Source organism: Asterias rubens, chromosome 8, assembly GCF_902459465.1.
Source record: "Asterias rubens chromosome 8, eAstRub1.3, whole genome shotgun sequence".
NCBI lineage: Eukaryota > Metazoa > Echinodermata > Asteroidea > Forcipulatida > Asteriidae > Asterias > Asterias rubens.
In genome coordinates, this window is record NC_047069.1 from 3,269,651 (window position 1) to 3,294,429 (window position 24,779).

The 24,779-nt window shown below is 38.6% G+C and overlaps 1 protein-coding gene across 1 annotated transcript in view; it reads right to left on the reverse strand.

Annotated features, from left to right (window-relative positions):
* Positions 1 to 24,779, reverse strand: part of LOC117293419 (protein-glutamine gamma-glutamyltransferase K-like) — a 46,898-nt gene that overhangs the window by 14,823 nt on the left and 7,296 nt on the right. Inside the window, exons 2-12 of the mRNA XM_033775746.1 lie at positions 21,203 to 21,379; positions 19,833 to 20,015; positions 18,741 to 18,989; positions 15,143 to 15,261; positions 10,924 to 11,031; positions 9,338 to 9,512; positions 7,623 to 7,761; positions 4,693 to 4,796; positions 3,602 to 3,735; positions 3,163 to 3,274; positions 197 to 369 (exon numbers count right to left, since the gene is read on the reverse strand). Of these exons, the coding sequence (XP_033631637.1) occupies positions 197 to 369; positions 3,163 to 3,274; positions 3,602 to 3,735; positions 4,693 to 4,796; positions 7,623 to 7,761; positions 9,338 to 9,512; positions 10,924 to 11,031; positions 15,143 to 15,261; positions 18,741 to 18,989; positions 19,833 to 20,015; positions 21,203 to 21,365 (1,659 nt within the window). The 5' untranslated portion in view covers positions 21,366 to 21,379. The remainder of the gene's footprint in view (positions 1 to 196; positions 370 to 3,162; positions 3,275 to 3,601; positions 3,736 to 4,692; positions 4,797 to 7,622; positions 7,762 to 9,337; positions 9,513 to 10,923; positions 11,032 to 15,142; positions 15,262 to 18,740; positions 18,990 to 19,832; positions 20,016 to 21,202; positions 21,380 to 24,779) is intronic.

The following is a 24,779-nucleotide window of genomic DNA, read 5'->3' on the forward strand; positions in this document are numbered from 1 at the left end:
TGAAGATAATTTCAACCTCTACAAAATAAACTCAACTTGTAACAAAAGAAAATAATCACACCGACAGTTATCCGATGACTTCTGGGTACGACTGAAATGGATTGATTTTTCATGGCACAGTGAGTGTCGTGGCGCAGTGAGGAGTGTATGACGTTATGTTTAATATTGCGTGCGTGCTTAAAGGTTAAATTCTTACCTTGTCTGACGTATTTTTGACGGAAACAAAGAACTTGATATCTTTTCCAAGCAGTGGATTCTCAGGCATGTCTACACTAAACTGCACATCTTTAACAATATTCTTGAGAATCTTCTTAGCTTTCCGAACATGGGTACTAGCCTCATGAACAGCAATGCGTTCCAGTTGTGTTCCTGAAAAGTCAATTATCAAAACGTTATACTTTCTTAAGCTGTCAATATCTGTAAACATTAGTCATCTGCAACTAGGTCTCTCTTAAGCATTTCCAATACATTGAGTCTCTAGTACAATATTGGAAATAAAACATATTCACAGCAGTGAAGTTATAAGTATAAGCCTTTTTTATGGTGGACACAATGCTATAACATTGGGTTATTTTGTGTGTACACACCCAACCCAAACAGTACATTCCTATCACGTCCACTATACCTCAATAAAGGCTTATATAGGCGAGAAACCACATCCATGTACTTATACATATGGGAGATGAGATGTACATTTAATAAACTAATAACATCCAGAATCAAGGGGAACAGTTGGCAAATTAAAATACACTTGGAAAGGAGTCTTAAATTTTCAACTTTTGTACTGAAACATGAATTCTGGGAGTATAAGTGCATCAACCAGACAGCTTTTCTGGGGTTAGGGTTATTTTAAACGTAAAGGTCATAGCTTCTTTGACCCCAGAAAAGTTTTTCAGCAATTGAAAAACTTCTTTGCCTTTAACCAAGTCAGCCAAAAAGTACTGTATTTTTTACCACATGCGGGCGCTCTCAATAGTATTTGTATCACTTCGGGGGTACAATTCATCCTGCACAGTTTTAATGGGCATTCCGTCACTTTTGTTGCACAGTAGTTTGAAATTGCTTTAGAGGTGGATTATAATGGCTCCTTTAAAGCTCTTATTGTCCGTGACGGATTAGATGTCTGTGGTGGTAATGTGTTCCAGTCTTTTAAAACTGTTTTGGGTATAAATGAAGATACCCCCAGAAGTGATACAAAAATGTGGTGCATTGGGCAAAGCATACTTGGACTTCAACTATTCAAAATGTTAACATTTAATAGGTTAACTTCTTTTGGACCAAATATCGCACCACCACATATTTTGAAATAATAATGAGCAGACAAACAGTTGTTAACGCTGTGACGGGTCCATGGCGTTTTGTACACCTGAGGGGCAAATGGCACCATTTGCCTCCGAGGGTATACAAAACCCATGGACCCAAAATCACAGCGTGCAACAATTGTTTTGTTATACCTTGGTTACATGATTATTTCTCTTCTCAAATTTATGTTGTCATCTTCAAACATTACGATGAGTAGGCTGTGCATAGTTTAATAAGCAGACAAACAGTTGTTCAAATAAGAAACAATTCTTCACTGTTCCCTCGAACCCGCGGCCACTTCGAACTAAGCGCTGGAAATCGACCAACGCTGGGAACGATTAAGGTAAGGTCAACCGGTTAACAAAAGTCATGTTACCTGCAGTGCAGTGCCATGGTACTCATGTTACCTGCAGTGCTGTGCAGCCATGGTACTCGTGTTACCTGCAGTGCTGTGCAGCCATGGTACTTGTGTTACCTGCAGTGCTGTGCAGCCATGGTACTCATGTCACCTGCAGTGCTGTGCAGCCATGGTACTCATGTTACCTGCAGGGCTGTGCAGCCATCGTACTCATGTTACCTGCAGTGCTGTGCAGCCATGGTAGTCATGTTACCTGCAGTGCTGTGCAGCCATGGTAGTCATGTTACCTGCAGTGCTGTGCAGCCATGGTACTCATGTTACCTGCAGTGCTGTGCAGCCATGGTACTCATGTTACCTGCAGTGCTGTGCAGCCATGGTACTCATGTTACCTGCAGGGCTGTGCAGCCATGGTACTCATGTTACCTGCAGTGCTGTGCAGCCATGGTACTCATGTTACCTGCAGTGCTGTGCAGCCATGGTACTCATGTTACCTGCAGTGCTGTGCAGCCATGGTAGTCATGTTACCTGCAGTGCTGTGCAGCCATGGTACTCATGTTACCTGCAGTGCTGTGCAGCCATGGTACTCATGTTACCTGCAGTGCTGTGCAGCCATGGTAGTCATGTTACCTGCAGTGCTGTGCAGCCATGGTACTCATGTTACCTGCAGTGCTGTGCAGCCATGGTACTCATGTTATCTGCAGTGCTGTGCAGCCATGGTACTCATGTTACCTGCAGTGCTGTGCAGCCATGGTACTCATGTTACCTGCAGGGCTGTGCAGCCATGGTACTCATGTTACCTGCAGTGCTGTGCAGCCATGGTACTCATGTTACCTGCAGTGCTGTGCAGCCATGGTACTCATGTTACCTGCAGGGCTGTGCAGCCATGGTACTCATGTTACCTGCAGGGCTGTGCAGCCATGGTACTCATGTTACCTGCAGTGCTGTGCAGCCATGGTACTCATGTTACCTGCAGTGCTGTGCAGCCATGGTACTCATGTTACCTACAGTGCTGTGCAGCCATGGTACTCATGTTACCTGCAGTGCTGTGCAGCCATGGTACTCATGTTACCTGCAGGGCTGTGCAGCCATGTTACTCATGTTACCTGCAGTGCTGTGCAGCCATGGTACTCATGTTACCTGCAGTGCTGTGCAGCCATGGTACTCATGTTACCTGCAGTGCTGTGCAGCCATGGTACTCATGTTACCTGCAGGGCTGTGCAGCCATGGTACTCATGTTACCTGCAGTGCTGTGCAGCCATGGTACTCATGTTACACACATGTACCTGCAGTGCTGTGCAGCCATGGTACTCATGTTACCTGCAGGGCTGTGCAGCCATGGTACTCATGTTACCTGCAGTGCTGTGCAGCCATGGTACTCATGTTACCTGCAGTGCTGTGCAGCCATGGTACATGTAAATGCGCATTTGGTACATGTGTATTCTCGACCAATCAAACTTCACAATTTGTTACCGAGTTATAACAAACATGTTTCTCATACTAACCTTCCTTGTATTTATATTGATCAGTGATATCTTCTCGCTCATACTTGCCCACCGCCTTGGTGCTAATATGGAATCCAACCTGAGATGATTCAACATCGATCACTGCTGGGGGCTATACAATCAAAGACAAAACAAACGGAACAAACTATTATCAGCTACATTTGAGGCATGTTTGTGTTGATCATTATATTCTACTTCAAAAACATGGCATTTCATAACAAACAGTTTTAAATGCTTTTCATAGACCAACTCAAACCAAGGCAACCTGAATTGATGACGGAATTGTAGGTCCAGTCATTAAAGGCTCTCAGTGAAGTTAACATCAGATGGCCAATGGATGAGAAATTAATAAGCAATTCAGAGAACTTTCACACAAATGAGTTTCAAAGACAAATTCCTCTAATCAAACAATCAAATACACATCGAAACAACAACTTACCTTTCTACTCTTAAATACTTTCCAGTAAACCTTCTCAGCATTCACCTCAGCAAAGGCAAACTTTGTGTCATAATTGAGCTGAACATGTCCTTGTTTTATGGCAGTCAAGGAGGCAGGACCCAAACAGTACACACCTAGTGTAAAAGATTACTAGTTAGTATCAATCCTTATGCTGCAATGTCATCACTGACAAAAACAGCAGTAGAGTCAATGTTCATTTTGGGTTTTTTACCCATATACACCGATGTGTGTTAACACTGTATACTCGGTATTTACCCGAGTTCTGTGAAAAAATCAAAGGCATATTACTCGGGTGGGATTCGAACCCACGACCTCCGCAATTCTGAAGTCAATGTTGATTTTTTTTTGTTGGACTCTCCTAGGTAACATTAAGGGGGGAGGGGGGCAATGGGTGGTTGTTCTGGCAACCCGTTTGGAACTTTCAGTAATTATTAAGTGTATTTATGCCCATAATTATTTGTTAATTTTCAGTTGATCAGAGACATTTGAGATGGGGTCTTTTTTAGAACTTTTTAATTATGGCTATGTACATGTAGTAAAGTTCCCAAATTGACTTGAATAGCAACCTCCAGGATGAGCAAACCCTGGTATCATTGTGCCATACACATCCATTCAGAATTGACTTGAATAGCAACCTCCAGGATGAGCAAACCCTGGTATCATTGTGCCATACACATACATTCAGAATTGACTTGAATAGCAACCTCCAGGATGAGCAAACCCTGGTATCATTGTGCCATACACATCCATTCAGAATTGACTTGAATAGCAACTTCCAGGATGAGCAAACCCTGGTATCATTGTGCCATACACATCCATTCAGAATTGTGTATGGGTGTTCACCGTCTCTAACGTGACTATGCAAAAGCTTGCCCATGATCACGTGGCGTAGCAACTGTCTCGATAGTCTGAGGAATTCAAATGTAACCGGTACATTGTAACTAAGCGAGTCATGGTACCAGACATTATTCAAATCTAACTTGCAAATGGCTTATTGAGTAACAAATTAATACCTGACACATGTGGAATAGATATACGTAGTTGGTGTAGACCGAGTGTGTATTATTTACCATGACTTGTTTCTTGTGGAGTAGCATCTACAGCTTGCCAGCCTCCATAGCCCTCGTCCAGGTCTGGTCGCGCCATCCAACAATCATTCCACACATGAAAGTTCCTAGAAGAAATTTAAATATACAACAAATTGCTTACACATGATAAAAACAACCACTGGTTTGACATAGAAGCCAGATACACTAAATATTGAGTACAAATTTTGCATGGATAGTTAAAATAAAAAGGTATTGACCATGACAGAGTCTTGTCTAAAAGGCAGTGGACACTATTGGTACTTACTCAAATGAAATGTTAACATAAAAACTTACTTACTGGAGAGCTGTTTATAGTATAAAACATTGTGAGAAACGGGTCCCTCTAAAGTAATGTAGTTTTTGAGAAAGAAGTAATTTCTCACTGAAATATTTTAATTGAATTAAGAGTGTTTTTTCTTCCAATATTCTCTCGCAACTTCGACGACCAATTGAGTCCAGTTTTCACAGGTTTGTATTTTATGCATAATTATGTTGAGATACACCAAGTGAGAATTACCAAACGTGTTCAGTGCCTTTAAAGGCTAAATTGGGCACAAACACATTTATACAGATATTAGTGTCAGGTGACAAAGTGAAAAGAAAAGAGCAGTGAGTGGAGAGAACAGGATGATGGACCAGGACAAGTCTAAGGGAGCACGTATATATTTAACCCCCCGAGAGCTAGGCCGAAACTGGCCGAATCGTCCGGTGCTGTAATGAGCATCATTATCAACAGGTGAATGCACACCGCTTGGTTTGGTAACCTGCATATTCATGATCTCCTTGCCCCTGCTTCCTAGCTTTTGGTACACAAAGGAATAGATGGGCGACTGTTAATCCCTGATGACTTGGACAAAGCCCCTCTGTGCCCGGATTAGTAATCAGTCCTGGCCATAAATTTATATTGTAAGTTTATTGCTGGTTTCTATGTTATGACTGCATTTGCAAAAATAAATAAGGAATGATTTCTTCAACTAAATTCTCCTGTTAAAAATATAAACACACTTGGTAGGCCTACTCTTTCGTAAAAACAAACCATAAAGGTTGGACTTAGGCCGTTCCAACTTGATAAGTTTGTTTACGGATCGCGGCGACCGATTTTCTGAAAAAATTGAACAAACATACATTTTAGGAAATCCACAATGTTTATTTTTTTTCGCCCGGTGACGAATATTTGGTCCGATTATTTATAAAATACATCATATTTCAGTTCATTTTGTATGTTTGAGAAACGTGTTGCAATGCATCGACCGGCCGGTATATGCTACCCGGCTCTGCGACGCAAAGAGAAATCCGTCGGGGAAAGCCTTACCTCACAAAAAACAACAATGTACTAATATCCATTATCGTTCAGCACACGTGGATAATTTATAGGCACTGAAATATTGTTATCACACCATATTTTGTGTACTGACGCAAATTCATTTTGAAAAATTTCTTTAAATAAACAAACACTTGGCGGGTGAGTGGTATTCATTATTCTCGGTAGAAAAAAAAGGAAGGAAAAATTAGAGTAAAAAGAGGGCGCTCTTTAGTAGGTTCCATAATGTATTACGCACGCAATTGTATCAACACGTCTAGCACACGACCTGTGGTAGTGTTGTTGTGAGCAAACCAACATGGCAGACCCTGTGCAACTGTACATGCATGGAGGAATAAATCAGTTGTTTTAAAATCAGCAAATTAGTGTAAGTCTCGGTGCACATGACTTGTGGTAGCGAAATAAAAGTTAAATCATTCTGGCTGTTTCAAACAGCCTATTCAGTCTGAAGTTGAGGGCAGTAATCCTATAATCCCTTAATTGCCAACCACTTGACAAAGGACTTGTCATGCCTTTTGTTGCCACCTGGACTGATCCAGACCCAACAACCATTGTGTTGAGGTTGTGAAGGTTTAATGAGCAAAGGTGAGCAACTTTAACCCCCAATATGCGGATTATTCATGACACCAGTCATTTCTTTTGTAAAAGCTTTCAGAGCGGAAAACCTTCAGGTTCGGCCACTTTCGGTCTAGCTCTCGGGCGGTTAAATAGATACGTGCTCCCTAACCAGGAAGAAGACAAAGAAGTTAGCTGGTGACACTGAATGTAACCACAATGATGGGTTATACCAAAATACACAAAATAGAAGATGGGAAAGAAAAACAAAATAATTAGACAGATGACATGATAACGACACAAGGTGCTGGGTAATTTGCGTATAGCAGGTAAATGTTACAAGTTAATAAGAGCACTTGTTTTTGTTAAAGAATATTTGTTTATTTTGTTATTTTAATTTTTAAGACCTACGAAAGTCATTGAAATAGTGCACATGTGGTTCTAAGCGGCCTTTTACATAATTCGTTAAGAGCAAATGCAATGAAACTTTCAGTGATGAAAGGCACTGGTGCAAAAATGATCCTAAAACAGTGATGTTTCAAAATTGCAACCATTTCTAAGAAAACAAAACTTAACACCGGCACACAACAGGTTAAAGGCAGTGGACACTATTGGTAATTACTCAAAATAATTATTAGCATAAAACCTTTCTTGGTGACAAGTAATGGGGAGAGGTTGATGGTATAAAACATTGTGAGGAACGGCTCCCTCTGAAGTGCCATAGTTTTCCGAGAAAAAAGTAATTTTCCACAAATTTGATTTCGAGACCTCAGATTTAGAACTTGAGGTCTCAAAATCAACCATCTAAACGCACACAATTACTTCGTGTGACAAGGGTGTTTTCTTCTTTCATAATTATCACGCAACTTTGATGACCGATTGAGCTCAAATTTTCACAGGTTTGTTGTTTTATGCACACGATGAGATACAGCAAAGGCTAGTCTTTGACAATTACCAATAGTGTCCACTGCCTTTACAATAATCTCAGCCATTGTTTGTTGCAGTTAAAGGAAAACAATTGCCACAAGATTCTTACCATATGCTGTCCTCGTCATAGTCATCTAGTGGATTGAGTTTTTCATCATAGTGATAATCAAGGGTGAGGTTTCCATCAGTATCATGTGCTGAACCAAAGTTAGTTATAGTTCGTGTTGGTAATCCAAGACTCCTCAATACTAAATACACAAAAGCAATGGTTTAAAATGGCTGTGTAAGCAATAGCTGCCTAGAAAACCTGCTGTATAAATGATCAGTTAGGGTCAAGCAATATATCTAACACTAACAGTAGCAAATTGAGGAGATTTCTGGGGGAGTTAACTTCTCTTAGCCTCTATCAGTGCCCTTTCCAGACCTCCACAGTAATTATTTTCAGTTAAAATTATCATTGTCACAATAAAACCGCCTTGACTTGATACGCTTGAGTAGACAAATTGGTAACAAAAAGTGTAAACAAACTCTGCAAACTTTGCTTGATTTTGTAACAACGATAACAATAATCTTGAGTGACCATAGCCTGGTTCATATTTCCTGCAAATGCAAATGCGATACGAATTTTGACGTCACAACTTCGCAACAAATCATTTGCAACAGTTGTTCAACTCCTGCAAAACATTCGCTGCGAAAACAGCCATTACGTCAAAATTGGCTTGGCATTTGCAGGAAGTATGTACCAGGCTTTAGTGAGCACTAAGCTTGGGCGGTTCCTCTGGTTACACGGTTATACTCGGTTTTCAAATTGAGAACCGGACCCGCGGGTACACTCTCCAGTGAAACGTACCTGTTTTCATCGGTTCTGATTTCAAAGACTCAGTTCCAACCAAACAAAAATCCGCGCCCCCAACTGCTCTGTGGTGTCAGTCTCACGGCCACTAACCTAACCAGACTCAGTAAGTTGAGCCCTGACTGAATGTACTTAGACACAGTGAAGACTTAAGATCTGATAAGGTTTACTAAATACCGCAAATTGTTGCTCACTGTCACAGGGCTTGCACCACTTTGGTGGTGCGCAGCCAATGAAATCTGCTACAGCACTGCATGGGCATTACATGTGCCAAATTTATTCATGTTGGAGGGTCGCACATTTGCCATATTTATTCATATTGGGGGCCACTACTACTACTGCCGATCACACAGTGAAAAGAAAGTAGACTTTTTGTATCAAAAAATAAAATTACACGTACTAGGGCCCTGCACTATGTGTAAATTGTGTACCAAAATGCAAATCAGCTGTAGCCATCCAATGGCAATCCATTGACGTTGGGGGAATTCGTTTTTGTTTCCCGATTCTTTCTTACTAAGATTTCTGCCATGTTTATTTCCTTTCATACCTGTTAAACTTATTCTGATTTGCCCAAATTCTGGGGATTGTTTTTCTTCCACTTAATAAACACTTTTCTTTAGTAAATGTTAAGGGCTCTACTTGTTCTCCCTTAAAACTTGTAAAAAGTGGTCCAAATGGAATAGAGAGAGTACTTTAGTGCAGGTACCCTGCTCTATAGTTGTGTAATTCGTAATTTGGATTGAAATAGTAAATGGACTAGAGAGAGTACTTTAGTGCAGGTACCCTGCTCTATAGTTGTGTAATTCTTAATTTGGATTGAAATAGTAAATGAAAGTCACAAGTTTCTTATAAATGTTTACGAAAATAAATGTAATGCTAACATTACTTTAGTCAGGCCTTAACTAGCCACATATAATGTGAATTGGTCTGCAAGTGAGGTCAAGGTAAAAGATAGTGTTTTAATAACTTACGTCCTGTAAGTAGGCTTCCAAATACCCAGCACTGACCATAAGCCACAGGTTCACGTTTCTTCATGTATTGGGACAAAATAGCAATACTTCCTGTCCATACAGTTGGAGCTATACCATCAGCGTATTCACCATCCCATCTACCTTCCAGTACACCATCATCATCTTGGGAGTTTACCTTTCAAGAAAACAATCAATTCTTTTAAACTACGTACATGTACATGGGTATGTAGGCCCCTATAGTACATGTATGTATGTAGTAAGGCTAAACACACAGCACAAATATTTTCTGAAAGAGTGTGAAAGCATACGTGCTTCACCACAAACCATGTACATCTGTATGGACTGCCAAAGGGGCAACCCTGTTTTAGGCCTAGGAGTTGCTTGCAACGGCCTCTGGAAAAAAAACAATTGTAGCCCACACCTTGAAGTGGCCTTCACGCCATGCGTGTCCGGCGACTTGCTTAGAAAAAAAACCTCCACTTTCACTCCTACATGTACTCTCAACTTGCCTTAGTATTGGTGCTGTGCCATCGCCACAATGCCCTCAAAATCACAAACATTGCTGTACCCTTTTATCTGACTGTTTTAATGCCATTTTGTATACATGTAATGCAAACTGTCAAAATATTCACTACAAGTTTTTTTGTTGACAAAATCTTATAAGTAAATTTTGTTAAAAGCTGACATGACGAGCTGCTGATCGCCCATAAAAAACAATGACTACAGGTACATTGATTTGTCTAAGCTCTTAGAGACTTAATCTGATTTAAGCAGCATTTTGTTTGCTTCCAATGATGTTGATTTGGTTCCTCACTTGCTTGATGGATAAATTCTTTAAATGACAAATGTACACCAATTTGTTCAATTTCTTTACCACTTACAGACTCCTCCAAACATTCAGATTTCAAGAATTTTAGTTGTTTAACAAAAGTTACCTCTAATAGGTCATCAAACTTTTGGCGCAACAAGATCAGTCGGCCTGATGATGTGGCCGGATTAGGGCAAGAAATCATTTTTTTCACAATTTAAGGGTACATGTAAGTTCAGTTGACTTGATTACAGAATTCATATAATAGTTCATAGTCACTTTACTTATATTCCGGGGCCCTTTTGCTTTTATTCAAAAATGTGCCAAATTTAAGTATTGCATTATTTTACTGAAAAATAGTTGTACATAATATTTGACTGTGACAGGCAGTGTGATGAAATAGGTTATTAATGAGAATGGCTTAATTGTGAATGTTGTTTTAACCTTTAGCAGAGATCTGGGCACAATTTCATGGCTCTGCTTACCGCTGAATTCTGCGCTTACGATCACAATTTCCCGCTTACGTGCAAGCGCCAAATTTTTGAGCTAGCCTTGTAAGCGTAGAATGACTAGTAACATGGAGTACGTACGCACAGAAGCCAAAATTTGCCTCTCACCCATGAATTACACTTGCTGTAAGCGCCGATTCTTACGGTAAGCAGAGCCATGAAATTGTGTCCTGTTGTATGTATCAATCAAGTGGTATTAGGTTAGTATTCATGCAAGTTGGAAATTATGATATTTGGGCTGTTTTTTAAGTTAGTAGAACTGAACTCACCAGAGCAGACATGGACCTGGCCACATGGACGGCACTCTTACGATTGCTATCAAGCAAGCCAGACTTCTGTAACAAATACAGCGCACAGTCCAAGGACACTTTCTCAAACTACATGCAGGTCAACAAGAGAAAAGAGAAAGAGAAAAAGACATTTAATAAAAATTAGTCTCCGTTATACACGCCAAATTTATATGTACGTTCCTGCAAAGTATCGTCCTATCTGTCCGCTAAGTGTTTTTAAACTACTTTCTGATATTATTGTCTTTAAATCACACAATTATGCATTTTGGGTGGTTTGCCAATTAATCTTGTAATCATACTTTTTTAATGTGCTAAAGAAAATATTAATACTTCACCTACCAGGATCTAACTAGACATTGTACTGTTTACAGCTGTAGTTTTAATCTCTTTGAAGGCAGTGGACGCTATTAGTAATTACTTAAAATAATTAGCATTATAATGTACATGTATTAGCATAAAAACTTACTTGGTAACAAGTAATGGGGAGCTGTTGATTGTATAAAACATTATGAGAAACAGCTCCCTCTGAAGTAACGTAGTTTTTGAGAAAGAAGTAATTTTCCACGAATTTGATTTTGAGACCTCAGATTTAAATTTTGAGGTCTCCAAATCAAGCATCTGAAAACACACAACTTCATGTGAAGAGGGTGGTTTTTTCTTTCATAATTATCTCGCAACTTGGACGACCAATTGCGCTTGAATTTTCACAGGTTGTTATTTTATGCATATGTTGAGATACACCAAGTGAAAAGACTGGTCTTTGAAAATTACCAATAGTGTCCAGACTCTTTAACCCTAATTTTTTGTTCAATGGTTCTGCCAGTCACATGACTGTTTCACAATGTGTGGGTGTACGTGTGTGTAGTCAGTAGTGTGTAAACTATACCATCAGAGCCCCATGCGTGTGCCCAGCACAGAGGATCCAAGATTTGCTGCACAAACAAAGGGCAAAGTTGTTCATTATGTTTAAAATGATTTACACCCGGTATTTTGTTTCCTTTATTGTGTAGAATCGTTGAAGATGAAACCATACACATATGAACAAAGGTTAGCAGGCCTCAACCTTTAGCTTCAGAGGGGCAAGGCCACTTGGCCTCAAAAGCTCTCAAAAAGAAAGGGGCACCAAGGCCAACTGAAAGGGCACCAAGGCCATTTTCAAACCTTTATTTGTTGATGATTATGTTAAAATACTTTCCACTGAATTAATTTCCCTTCTGGTCATCTGAAAACAAATCGTTGCTCCAGAACAAAGAATTGTTAAAAAAATCATACAGACAAATATTAAGAAAAATAATTCCCTGCGTGTTAATCTGAAGAAAAAAGATCAATTAGTCTCTGGCTCACCACTACCCCAACTCTGCGAGACAAACGAGCCCAACCCACCCCACGTCAACAACCCCCATCATACACCAACAACCCGGAGGCTCAGCTAAATCCGATGATTAGGAAAAATATTTATTTCTTTTTTTCCCTTCTTTTTTATATATAAATATGATTAAGAAAATTAAAATGAACCCTCAACCCCTTAGCACAAAATAATTGGCCTAGCATTTAGCTAAACTTGTAAGTTGTATTTTGCATGCCGGCGTTTATGCCATGCTAGACTGCGCTAAATAATTACTATACAAAAAGCAAACAAACGCACCTAATTAAAAAATGCTTCTAAAGTTGGCACTTTGCTACCACTCTAGCCCTTTCGCCTTCCTGCTTATTTTTGCATCTTTTGTGGGGTTGGCATGCTGATTAATCAATAATGAACTTGATGGAGTATGATGATTGCCAAATTAGGGCTCTGCCGTTTGACGTTTTACAATTCCACGCTTTTTGTGTGTACACAAACATGTGTTTGGCAATGAAAAACAAAGTCGCAAGGCAGGCAGATCACTGGTAGTGGTGGGTCACAAACATTAATCCAGTACAAGCCTTGGACACCAGCAAAATAGCCAGGGGAAAAACATAGACTGTATCCAGCCCCCGGCCGCGCGCCTCCCCCGCCCCATCCGCTATAAATACAGATCTCAATGGACAAAATCAGTGCGAAAATGCGTAATTTAATGTAGGGACTTGTAGCGAGTTTATACATTGGAGTAGTCTGGTGCTGCGTTTTTAGTAGTAAACAGCTCAACTACGTTTGATATGGTTACCATGCCACATTCTCGACACATTTTTTATTGCACAGAAGCAGCATTGTGAAAAACTAGTGTGCGGGATCGTACGTTCCGAATTTTACCTCCATATAAATTAAATGGGTCACAATGTTAACATTAAATAACTTTTTCGAATAAATAATGTTATGGAATCAATGGAAAAGGGCACGACGGCCAAGTGGCCGTAAGGTACGTGATTTTTAAAAGGGCTTCACGGCAATTGGCTGGGGCATCGCGGCAATGGCCGCTGGTGGCCGCTGTAGAGGTCGAGGCCTGGGTTAGGTAACTTTGTTTGTGTATGGCAGAAACCTAATTGTTATAAGGAAACACGCACAAAGAAGTTTGATCAACACCTCAAATAAACTGTTCAAAAGCCGATTGAAAATACATACCTTTGTAAAAAGTTTAATGGGCATCTCCAAGCAAACATGGACATGACACCAACAAATCAAATTTTGGACAAAACTTTCTTTCCACTTAGCTGTTATAGCTAACACATGAAATCAATTTATTTTTAGTTGTTGACAAGGAATTAACCCAAATTTGCCAAATGAGCACTCATCTTGGGCTCCATGTAGGCTTGGCTTAATTGACTGGAAAACAGTATGCGACTGACCGTTGTGCGACTGACCATGGGTTTGTCATGTATATCTAAAAGTTCAAGTTGCTGACCAGAAGTATCCTGTTGGATACTCATGCATGTACTATAAGAGTTGTGTGTTACGTGTAGCATGGGTGGAGGTAGAAATGCAGTAAAACTTGCGAAAGTTTTTTAGTTTGAGGAAACTTTTGAATTGTGACTAGTGTATTTTTTCCATGTCCATTTTGTGTAATGCGACTGACAACGTTATAACATCCAGAGCACAAAAACATTTCTAATATCATCACTTCAAAAGCCGTGGGTGTCGAGTACAAGTCTATAAACTTAGTGGAAAGAATATCTCACATAGAACTACTAGCACCAAGATCAAGAAATGACACAGAAAAGTGTACTGCGACTGACCATGGAATTGCCCATATGCTTCATTTACTAACTTGTTACATAAACTCTCTGAAATATCCCTTTATACAAGTTAACCATAAAAGCAAGTACAGTGCCATACTGTGTATAGTTTACCATAATTACTTTGTCCTTCAGATAAGACATTAAAGCTGTATGGTATAATGCAATATCCTGTGTACAGCCTTTAGGGTTGACAGGGTTGACAGGGTTGACAGGGTGCACTGTGCTCTGCTTCACAAAGCAAGTATCCTTATTTACAGGTTTCCTCAACCTTGTGACTTATTACCAGAAATAAATCATATTATTAGTTAATATACAACAAAAATGGTGGCAGCCTGGTCATTGGTGTATCACGTTTGTATCCAAGAAAAGGACCAAGGGCAGGATTCAAGGGTAAGGCAATTAGCCTAAGAGACACTGAAAGGGATATTATGTGCCTTTTTGATAGTATGGGTGAAGTTGTTGCACAGTAGGTGCATGTCTGTGCAAACTAGACAAAGGAAAGTCCAGGTGGATATTCACTTCAGTTGTTTGTCCAACTAACTACTTACTAACCCTCCCAGCAGCCCATGCAAAACAAAGAAATGCTGAACCAACTGGGCCAGATTGGAAGGCAGATTGATTACTAGAAACTGTGTTTGGGGACAGAATTCTTGTAATGGTCTGAACAGATGAATAGACTAGTCTTATCTTGAGTTACTTTTCCTACATGCAAGTCCTTAAAAACACTGGACACTATTGGTAATTGTCAAAGACCAGTCTTCTCACTTAGTGTATCTCAACATAATGCATAAAATAACAAACCTATGAAAATTTTAGCTCAATTATTTGTCGAAGTTGCGAGATAATAATGAAATAAAAACAACCTTGTCAAACGAAGTTGTGTGCTTTCAGATGCTTGATTTGGAGAATTCAAAATCTAATTCTGAGGTCTAAAAATTAAAATTTGTGGTAAATTGAACTGTCTTTAATTTAATGAAGTCCCCCCAACCAACCAAAATGGGTAAGAGATTTAAGAGATCTAATGCCTCGAACAATATTAACGTACCTGTCCATAGTTCCAGGGTGAACTACCTATTTGATTTTCAGAGCCATAGAAGTACATGCCTGTTTCATTCAACACATACTCCTGTCGTTTGTCTTCATCTTCCATGTAAACATCATCATCTAGTATAAACAAAATAATAATCATATATCAAACTTTTGACACCTTTTAAAATATGTTTTAACTCAAAATGTTAACTGCTTTAAAGGCACTGTACATGTTTGGTAATTGTCAAAGACCAGTGTTCTCACTATAAGCACAAAATAATAAGCCTGTGAACATTTGGGCTCAATAGGTCCTCGAAGTTGCGAGAAAATGATGAAAGAAAAAACAACCTTGTGGGACGAATTTGTGTGCTTTCAGAAAGGAATAAAAGACTTCTAGTCTTTTATAATTTAAGAACGAAATCTACCTCTTTCTCAAAAACTATGTTACTTCAGAGGGAGTCGTTTCCCACAATGTTTTATACTATCAACAGCTCTCCAATGCTTGTTACCAAGTGAGTTTTAAAGTTAATATTTGTTTTGAGTAATTATAAAGTTAATATTTGTTTTGAGTAATTATCAATTGTGTACCTTCCCTTTAAATGCAAACTTAGTGTCATACTAACATAGCACCCATAACTCAAGATTACAGCTCTGAATTGAACCTTGGAACTTTAAAGGTTTTAAAGTTGAAAAATTATAAATTCTATGAATTCCCTGTTATAACCACCGGACCCAGAAGACGGACAGAGATTCTCCGAACAACCATCACTTAACAGATTCATCTACATGGTGTCACCGTAAAATATTTCTTATTAATTTACAACAAACCACTCCCTTTTAAAAATCATTCAGCGATCCTTGAATAAGTGGTGCTTAATTGTTTCCAATTACAAGCCATTTGTATGGTGTAGCCAGATCTTTGGCTCATTCCATGTCAAATCAACCAGAAGGTGACCCTCTCAGATTTCCTTGAAACTTTGTCAAACTGTTCCACCCTGGCTAAAATGAACACACACCACAAATTGATCATATTGTTTCTGAAAGTGACATTACGATGATACGAATCATCAGTGCCCGCCCTTTATAAAATGGTTAATTTCAATGCTCATTTGATTTTGGCGATATCTGAAATGGATGGAGTATGAAATTCATTTTTGGTGTGTGTTCGTTTTGGCCTTAGTGGAACAGTTTGACAAAGATTCAAGAAAATCTGAGAGGGTCACCTTGACACGGAATGACGCTAATTATAGTATTAAGCATACAACTGCAGTTTATCAAAAAGAGTAAAGCACCCCGAGGCATACAGCACATTAACATGTACAGTACCTGTTAATATTCTTTATCCCCGATGCAAATTTAACATCTATTATATCGTTGTGGTACCCGCTGCCAAAACATAGGATTCGAACTGCCTCTAGCTGCCGGGCAACCTCGGTAGTCTAGTTGGTAAGACACTGCTCTAGAATTGCAAGGGTCGTGGGTTCGAATACCACCCGAGTAACATGCCTGTGATATTTTTTAACAGGACTCGGGAAAATACTGAGTATACAGTGCTAACACACATCGGTGTATGGGTAAAAAACAAAATTTATATTATGTACAATGTACCATGTACTTGTACATACAATAGCAAGACTTTGTGCAAGAACTGTGTTAATAGTCAATTGACATTGTTATACCTCGGTAACAAACTGTGAAGTTTGATTGGTCGAGAACCAATCATGTGACGCGCAACAAAAATACATGTTACATGGCTCGAGTGTACAATACATGGACCCCGTCACAGCGTGCAACAATTGTATAATGTCAGCCATTTCTATCAACCACCTGGTACTTGCTCTATGGTACATGTATGTCAGACCACAAGGGAACAAAGGTCTGGAATTGGGATAAACACATAACCCTGCTACAGAGTCAAGTCAGTGGTTGATTCTTATTGTCCTTGACTGTAATATAGTGTAACAGATCATCCAAGCATGACACTCTGAGCACAGACTGAACAAATGAACCGTTCAAGCGAGGCAACAGTGAGTTGGAGCTCTTGTCAACCACCCACACTGAACATGACATACCTTAATAGGGTCAAGTCCATATAGATAAATCTGGATATAAATGTTTTCATATCAATTTTACACACAAACAATTCTGTACACGTATCATGAGAACTATATTTTCAAGAGACACATTACATCGTAGCACAAAAGCATTTGTTCACCACCTTTGGTGGGGTTAAATATTTCTAAATTTCTTCGTAAAAATTCATTCAGACTGGACTCTTACAATGGGAAATTATAGTAAAAAATAGTAACAAAAAGAGACACATGCTTTTTATGTGTTGCTGAGTATCTATATAATCATAAAACGCAGACAATTTAATGGGATCATATTGGCGCGTGGATTTCTAGACGACGCAAAATCGCCCGAAATAGGCAGTAGTGTAGTTCCATATGACCTTTGACCTTTGTTATATTGGTGGGCCAACATGATCCCAATTATTTTTCAATTGAAATCTGTTAAGGAACACTCAACGTAACCAAATACAAGAAAAAATTGATGGGATCTTGTTGGCACAGATACTTACAGTGATGAGAAAAGCGAATGTTGTGCCAATTTAGGCCAAAATGTGTGGAATGGCAATACTTTAGAAAACTTTCAAAAAATCTTTCGACACGCAAGTTGCAAGTTTCATTAGATGAAAACTGTTCCAACACCCGGTTGTCATTAAAAAAAATTGTTTGATGTTGGCGCACGAGGTTACGGAGGTGCGAAAGTGCAATATTTTTGGTAAAATTTGAACTTTGACCTCTATTATCTCACTGCGCCAACGAGATCCCACACACTTTGTACTTAAATTTGTTTCTGGGATGTAAGCTCTTTCATGTGAACTTTTTTAATTCATGGGATCTTATAGACGCGTTGAATTATGAGGCGTTGAATTATGAGGCGTTGAAAATGGCACGAGGGCACTGTTCGTCAAAGGTTCAGGTGCGCGTAACATGATGCGCCAACGAGATCCCAATTTTTTTTTTTTACTTTTGTCATAAGCCCAACTGGAGGTTTCAAAAAATGTTTTACTTTTGTTGGGACGAGCTTGGCGCACATTTTTGTGTTTACAGGGAATGTACTATTCGTTTCTCGAGGGTCTTTTGGCCCAAACTTTGATAACTGGTAACTCTAAAACCGAAAGCGTCAGCAAACTAAAATTTTGGATTTATTCGTTTGGTATGATGGTGTATCACTCTAAATTTTTAGAAGAAGATCTGCGAACTCATGAATCAACCCCCCCCCCTAATTTGGTACATTCTTACAGGCAGGGACTCTTAAAGACTAACAAAATAACAGACGCCGGGACTTTTGGGCTTATTTTCGAACTTGGACATTGTTGAATATTATTTTTTGGGGGGAGGAAGGGCACTGCGGCAATGATGAGAAAAGGGCATGGCAAACATTGCCGTGAACAACTTGTTTTTTGAAGGCCATTGCGGCAATCGTTACAGGCGTATCATGAATTATCAAGGCTACTTGAGATAGGGCTGAGACTTCACTTATTTAAGATAGAAGAAAATAAATACAACAGAAAGGCAACAAAGCTCCTGCACTAATTCTTGACATACCTTTGCACCAAGCATTGAACAGCATAATGACCTCTTCTGGATATTCAAATTCATCTTCATCTCCACTGGCAGTCGTACAGATGAACAGATTGTAATAACCAATCAGTGCTTCAGAACTGGTGAATACTTTCAATTCAACATTGGGTCCTTTAGATTTCAGTACTTGAATCCCCCAGTCATTGTGATCAGGAGCTGACTTGACCAAAGGAGCTACACAACGTGTACCCTTGGAGACAACTGCACGGGTACCTACAGATAGTAATTAAATAAGGACAAATCAACTTTAAAAAACATTACAGAATTGGTTTTGCTAGCAAAAAAGTTGCTGGCAGTGTATCACTTAATGTAATTCACCATACATAAGACTGCCATACATAAACTGCAAACCAGTAGAAGTTTGAGATCGATCGGCCATCTGGGTCACGAGAGAATAGTGAAAAACCGATTACAAAGTTTGCATTGCATCGATGCCAAAACAAAAATGAATAAACCGCTGACTGAGCGATGAACTCCAAACGCGAAATTAGATTATTTCTCATCAAATATAAAATTTCAGACAGAAATATTTTAAGGGATGTTTTCTACTATCATCATCATTACACCGTGTAAGTTTTATGTAAATCTGTGTTTCTTACCAACTCTATAACGTTCAATTAACTAAGAACAAGTGTTAAAGAGGTTAAAGAGAAGGCATGTGCTTGGTAATCAATTAATGGCATTAAAAGCTTACTGTAGTTTTTCGATAGTGAAGCTTTTTGATAAACAATTTCACTTCGAACTAATGGTTTTAAATGTAAGTTCATGGCCCAAAAGAAGCGTTACCACGTAAAGTTATTAAGATTGTGTTATCCTATTTGGGATTATTTTTCCTACGTGGACATAATCGCTCCAGATTTTAGCCGTTAATGTCTAAAAAACGCAACCACAAGCTACTTGTACATGTGATATGGACAGATATGTTAAACAGATAAATAAACAAAATTAATGGGGCAAATCAATCTCAGTAAATAATCTTTGTTATAATTTGACTTTGAGTATATTCTCATTAATCTTGGTCAACAATCCACAAAAATATTTCAATGATATTCTTACCCATTCGTAGTTCCAAAGATATTTCATCATCGCCAGGTTTATAGTCTCGATTGAACTCAATGTTCAAAAGAAATGGTTGACCTCGACGAAGAACAAGATCTTCTTCCTTGAAGTTCTTCGTTTGGTGCTTTATTTTATTAAGCTCGAGACAAAGGTCCAAAGATTGAACTTTCAATTGGGTGTCTATATTCAAACAAAACATACATAAATATATTAATCACATAATATATTAAAATAAAACATACAAACAGCTCATTATATACAAAACCATAGTATACAGGGTGAGGCATAAACACATTGACCGAGATTTATGATTTTAAAATAAAACAGCCGAAATTCTAAAAAATCTCAGTGATGCACATATTCTACAAGCAATCTTTCCTGCTTCTAGAAAAAAAAAATAATAGGCCTATAACAAATTGATAATTTCTATAGAAGTTATGCCTGTTTTACTGAAAGCACCCATGGGTGTAGCTTTCCATGGAATGTTAATGGCGATGCTTGACTGAATCTTAACATCTGAGTAAATAGCAAAGGGTATTAAAAAGTCATTCATTTGTTTCATAAAGTATTCCGTGGACAGCTTGCAAAATGAGTACTTTGATTAAAACAGACATAACACCACTTAAGAATTAGAATGATCAATTTCTATCATTCTTTTTTTCTAATAAGCAGGAGAGAGTGCCTGTTAAATATATGCTTTACTGAACTTTTGAGTGTCATTTGTTTGTTTGTTTTGAAAAACATCACCAATCCCAGTCAACTTCTTTTTGACTCTCCAGGTATTTTACATAGTTTTGTCATGCTGGCCTGTCGAGTTGAAAAAGACACTTAACTCGCATATAAAGTAAACAAACTTTACAAAACATTGTGCTGTTACAGTGTTCGCACTTGGGCCTAATTGGTTAGCACCCAAGTAATGGCAACCCATGGGTTGGTCTATAGTCGTATTTTTAAAGGCCCTGGACACTGTTGGTATTTACTCAAAACAATTATTAGCATAAAACCTTACTTGGTAACGAGTAATGGAGAGCTGTTGATAGTCTAAAACATCGTGAGAAACGGCTCCCTCTTTTCGAGACATTAGTTATTTTCCGCGAATTTGATTTCAAGACCGTAGAATTAGATTTGAGACCCTCAAAATCAAGCATGAATGCATACAACTTTGTGTGTCAAGGGTGTTTTTTTCTTTCATTATTATCTTGCAACTTCGATGACCAATGAGGCTCAAATTTTCACAGGTTTGTTTTTTTACGCTTATAAATGTTCAGATACATGTACACCAAGTGAGAAGATTGGTCTTTGACAGTTACCAATAGTGTCTAGTGTCTTTAATGCACTTTGGAGTGTTCAATTAAAATGCCTAATACCTTTCTTTTCTAACTCCGGGTAGACAATAGGGTCTTCAGGAACATGACGTCGCCCTTCTAGTCGCACTGTTTTCTTTCTATTACTGCGAGAGTATGGCTGGAAAGAAGCATTGTAGCCAAAGTGACTGGTAGGCTTCCGGGAACGAGTTGAACGTCGAACCATGGCTGAATTTTAGTCTGAGTGCAAACAAAACATAAACAAGGTCTTTTTCAACATATTTAAGTCTACACAGTATTCTTGTCCAGGTTCATTGTAACTATGTGCCTAAGTAATACGTAATTATAAAATAAGTAAATCACACAAGCATGAGTTGAATAGGGAAAAATGTAGCGCTTCTGCATCCCATATATCCAACAAGGCTGAAGGCCGAGTTGGATGTCCCATACATGGGACGCAGACGTGCTATTTTTCTGTATTTCCACGAGGGCGCATGTGATAACGTATTTATTTTCAAGCAAACTTGGCGCTTGACACAGAACACACAAGACGCAGGGAGTGATATTAGCCGTGCAATATAGGTTTATGTCACCACTCCAATCTGCAAATTTGATGGGAAGATTAGGCGTACTTGAAGATAGTCCATTCTATATCAATTCTACTGCATGTGGTCACAAAGACTAGATTTAATACTTTACATCTTATGTTTTAATGCTTTAAAATGAGAGAGTATAAAATGTGTGCCCTGATATTAGGCAAAAAAACACAAAACAGTTGATCGTCCGGATTTTTCAAAAAAGAGGAGGATGAGGGTCTTTTTATTTATTATTATTATTATTTTTTTCAAGATGGCCGCTGAGTATTTCAAATCAAACAGGCCACCAGGTATTCAGTTTGAAATACACTAAAGTAACCAGATTTGCTGACAGTGCATTCACTAATATTGTTTTATGAAACAGACGGTTACACGCGTTCGAGAGCATCACGTTAGATTCTGAAAAAGATTTTTAAAAAGGATGCGGGCGAGGACGATCAACTGTTTGTTTTTTTTCATTTGGCCTTACATGACAGCTTCACGTTCATTTCTTCAAGATAAGGAGAAGAGTAACTTTTAAACTCTTTGTATTTGAATAAGTTATTTTGTTCATGAACTTCAAGGTGCAGCCAAAAGTAGACAACATGAGATCAGTGGGTAAGGAAAGAGTGGGAAAGGAAGAATGAAAGGAAAATTGGGAGTAGCTGAAGAATGGAATAAAGACGAGTCTTTGAATAACAGACCACATAATTATCTTGAGCTGATCCATTTGTTTGCACTGTATAGCGTCACACTTTAAATTAACACTATGTTAAAGGGGCACGTTGCATTGGACGAGTTGGTGTCTAAGAAGCATTTGTAAAAAAAAGGCATAGACAAATTTGACTTCACAGATTAGTTTGCTGTGTTAGCTCACGACAAGGAGACCGTGCGATCTCGAGGCAACTATGTGTGGACCATTGTATTCTACTTTTGAAACATCTTTCTAACCGTATGCATTTCATACCAAATGGTTTCAAACACTTTTCATAGACCAACTCGCCCAATTCCAGGAAACATGTCCCTCAGTGAACCTGATTAGGTGTTCGGCCAAAAGCCGAACAACTATTGTTGTTGTTCTGTTTTTTAGGTGTTCGGCCAACAGCCGAACAACTATTGTCATTGTTCTGGTTTTTTTTCCTCGCGTTCTCCTTTCCCTGCGAACCTTCTCCAGCAATTTTAAACAAAAGTAAAGCTTAGTACAAACTTAAAACTTACTATGTACATAGGCAATAGTGAGTAGATGAAACCGCCACTTTTTGGGAATGATGACGTCATTGATGACGTCATGGCAAGGTTTTTAAAGTTGAAAAAGGACATTTGCTTTTCGCTGTATCTCAACGAATACGAATGCTATAATGTTCATACTTGGGCATCAGATAGATAAAGACTTGGACAACATTTGAAAGTTAACGCCAAAATCGTATGACCTCATCTTCCGGTCGTACCGGAAGGTCAAACTCTGCCTTTGTGTTTTTTGTGTTGTTTTTTTTAAAAAAAGACAATTTGTTGTCATAACTCAAGATTGATATGGAATTTAACATTGAAACTCATCAGACAATTGAACCTTAAAAGACCACACAAACTTAATGATGTCATGATGGCGTCATCAGGTTTTGAATTACAACAAATCAAAGTTAAATATTTTAAAGAAATCATAACTCCTGAACCACATGGTGGATTTTGACAATCTACATATCATCGGACAGGTCGATCAAACTTCAAAAAACGCAACACACAAAATGACCCCATTTGACCTTGACTTCCGGTTCAAATCAAAAGTTGAACAATTTTACAATTTTTGATCTCTAAAACTACGTAACATTTCAACATAAATTTTGCATCCCGTTATAGATGAGTGATCCTGCTCAAACTTTCCCACAGAGATGATACCAATTTGACCTGAAACTCTGGTCGAAATCGGACGATAAAGCCCACGGATGTGTTGACCCGCGTGATAACTGCGTACACTGCAAAAGCGCTTTGGCTGGCCGTTCCGCTCCATTGATCACACCTTTATCAGTCCACGAGGCCTGTGTGTTCTGCTCGGAATAGTGCATCGTTTGACTGTACGCGTGATTTCCATTCATGTTTTGACAAGTCTCAGGTCATTGTACTTACAACGTAGCGCTAGTTTAATGGTGTACCAACATTTTACAATTGAAGTCCGCTAATATTCGGCGTCAAATTGTTCCCCTGTTCGCCCTTCTCATGGCTTAATTATCAAAACGGAATTAAAGACGACGCTTCGCTGAGATGGCCACCTACTTCAGTGATTCGTATGACTTTTAATTATGTGAGAAAATGCAACCAGAAAAAAACGAACATTGGTTATGTTTTGATCAAACACCGGGAAGCGGATTCGTGACATCGACTCGTGAAGGGTGTTTCTAAACGGCACTCACGGCAGTGTTTAGCGCGCTACACGGTAAAGCTTTTTGAACAAATCATTGCTTTTCAAAATAAGTGTTTATTTAATGCCTAACAAAATCTAACGTGCATCCCAGTTATCGTAGTTGTATCTGTACCCGTGTCGTACACTTGCGAAACCTCTGTAATACTTAATAAATAAGTCTTTTACAGTTATTTACTTCACAAGTCTAAAATTAGTAAACTGTTGTTTCGTATAAAGTTTCCCCAAATCCAGTTAACCTTTTAAGAAGTTTACTCTTGAGTTAAACATCACAAGGATCACAAAACCTTCAAACTTTGCACATAGTTAGCTCTTTACTAATAAAATACATCGCTTTAATAAGTATTAACCTTAGTATTTGTTTTCTGTGCAAAGAAAGGTATAAATGTAATAGATTTACACTTTTACTTTCTGTGAAAATTAAAAAGCTATCAACAATCTGTTCATAGATTTAATTTTCCTCGTGTTCTTCTTTACCTCTGAACCTTCCCAAGCAATTTTAAACAAAAGTAAAGCTTGTACAAACTTAAAACTTACTGTGTACATCGGCAATAGGGAGTAGATGAAACCGCCACTTTTTTGGAATGATGACGACATAAATGACGTCATGAAAAGGTTTTTAATGTTGAAAAATTACCATTTGCTTGTTGCT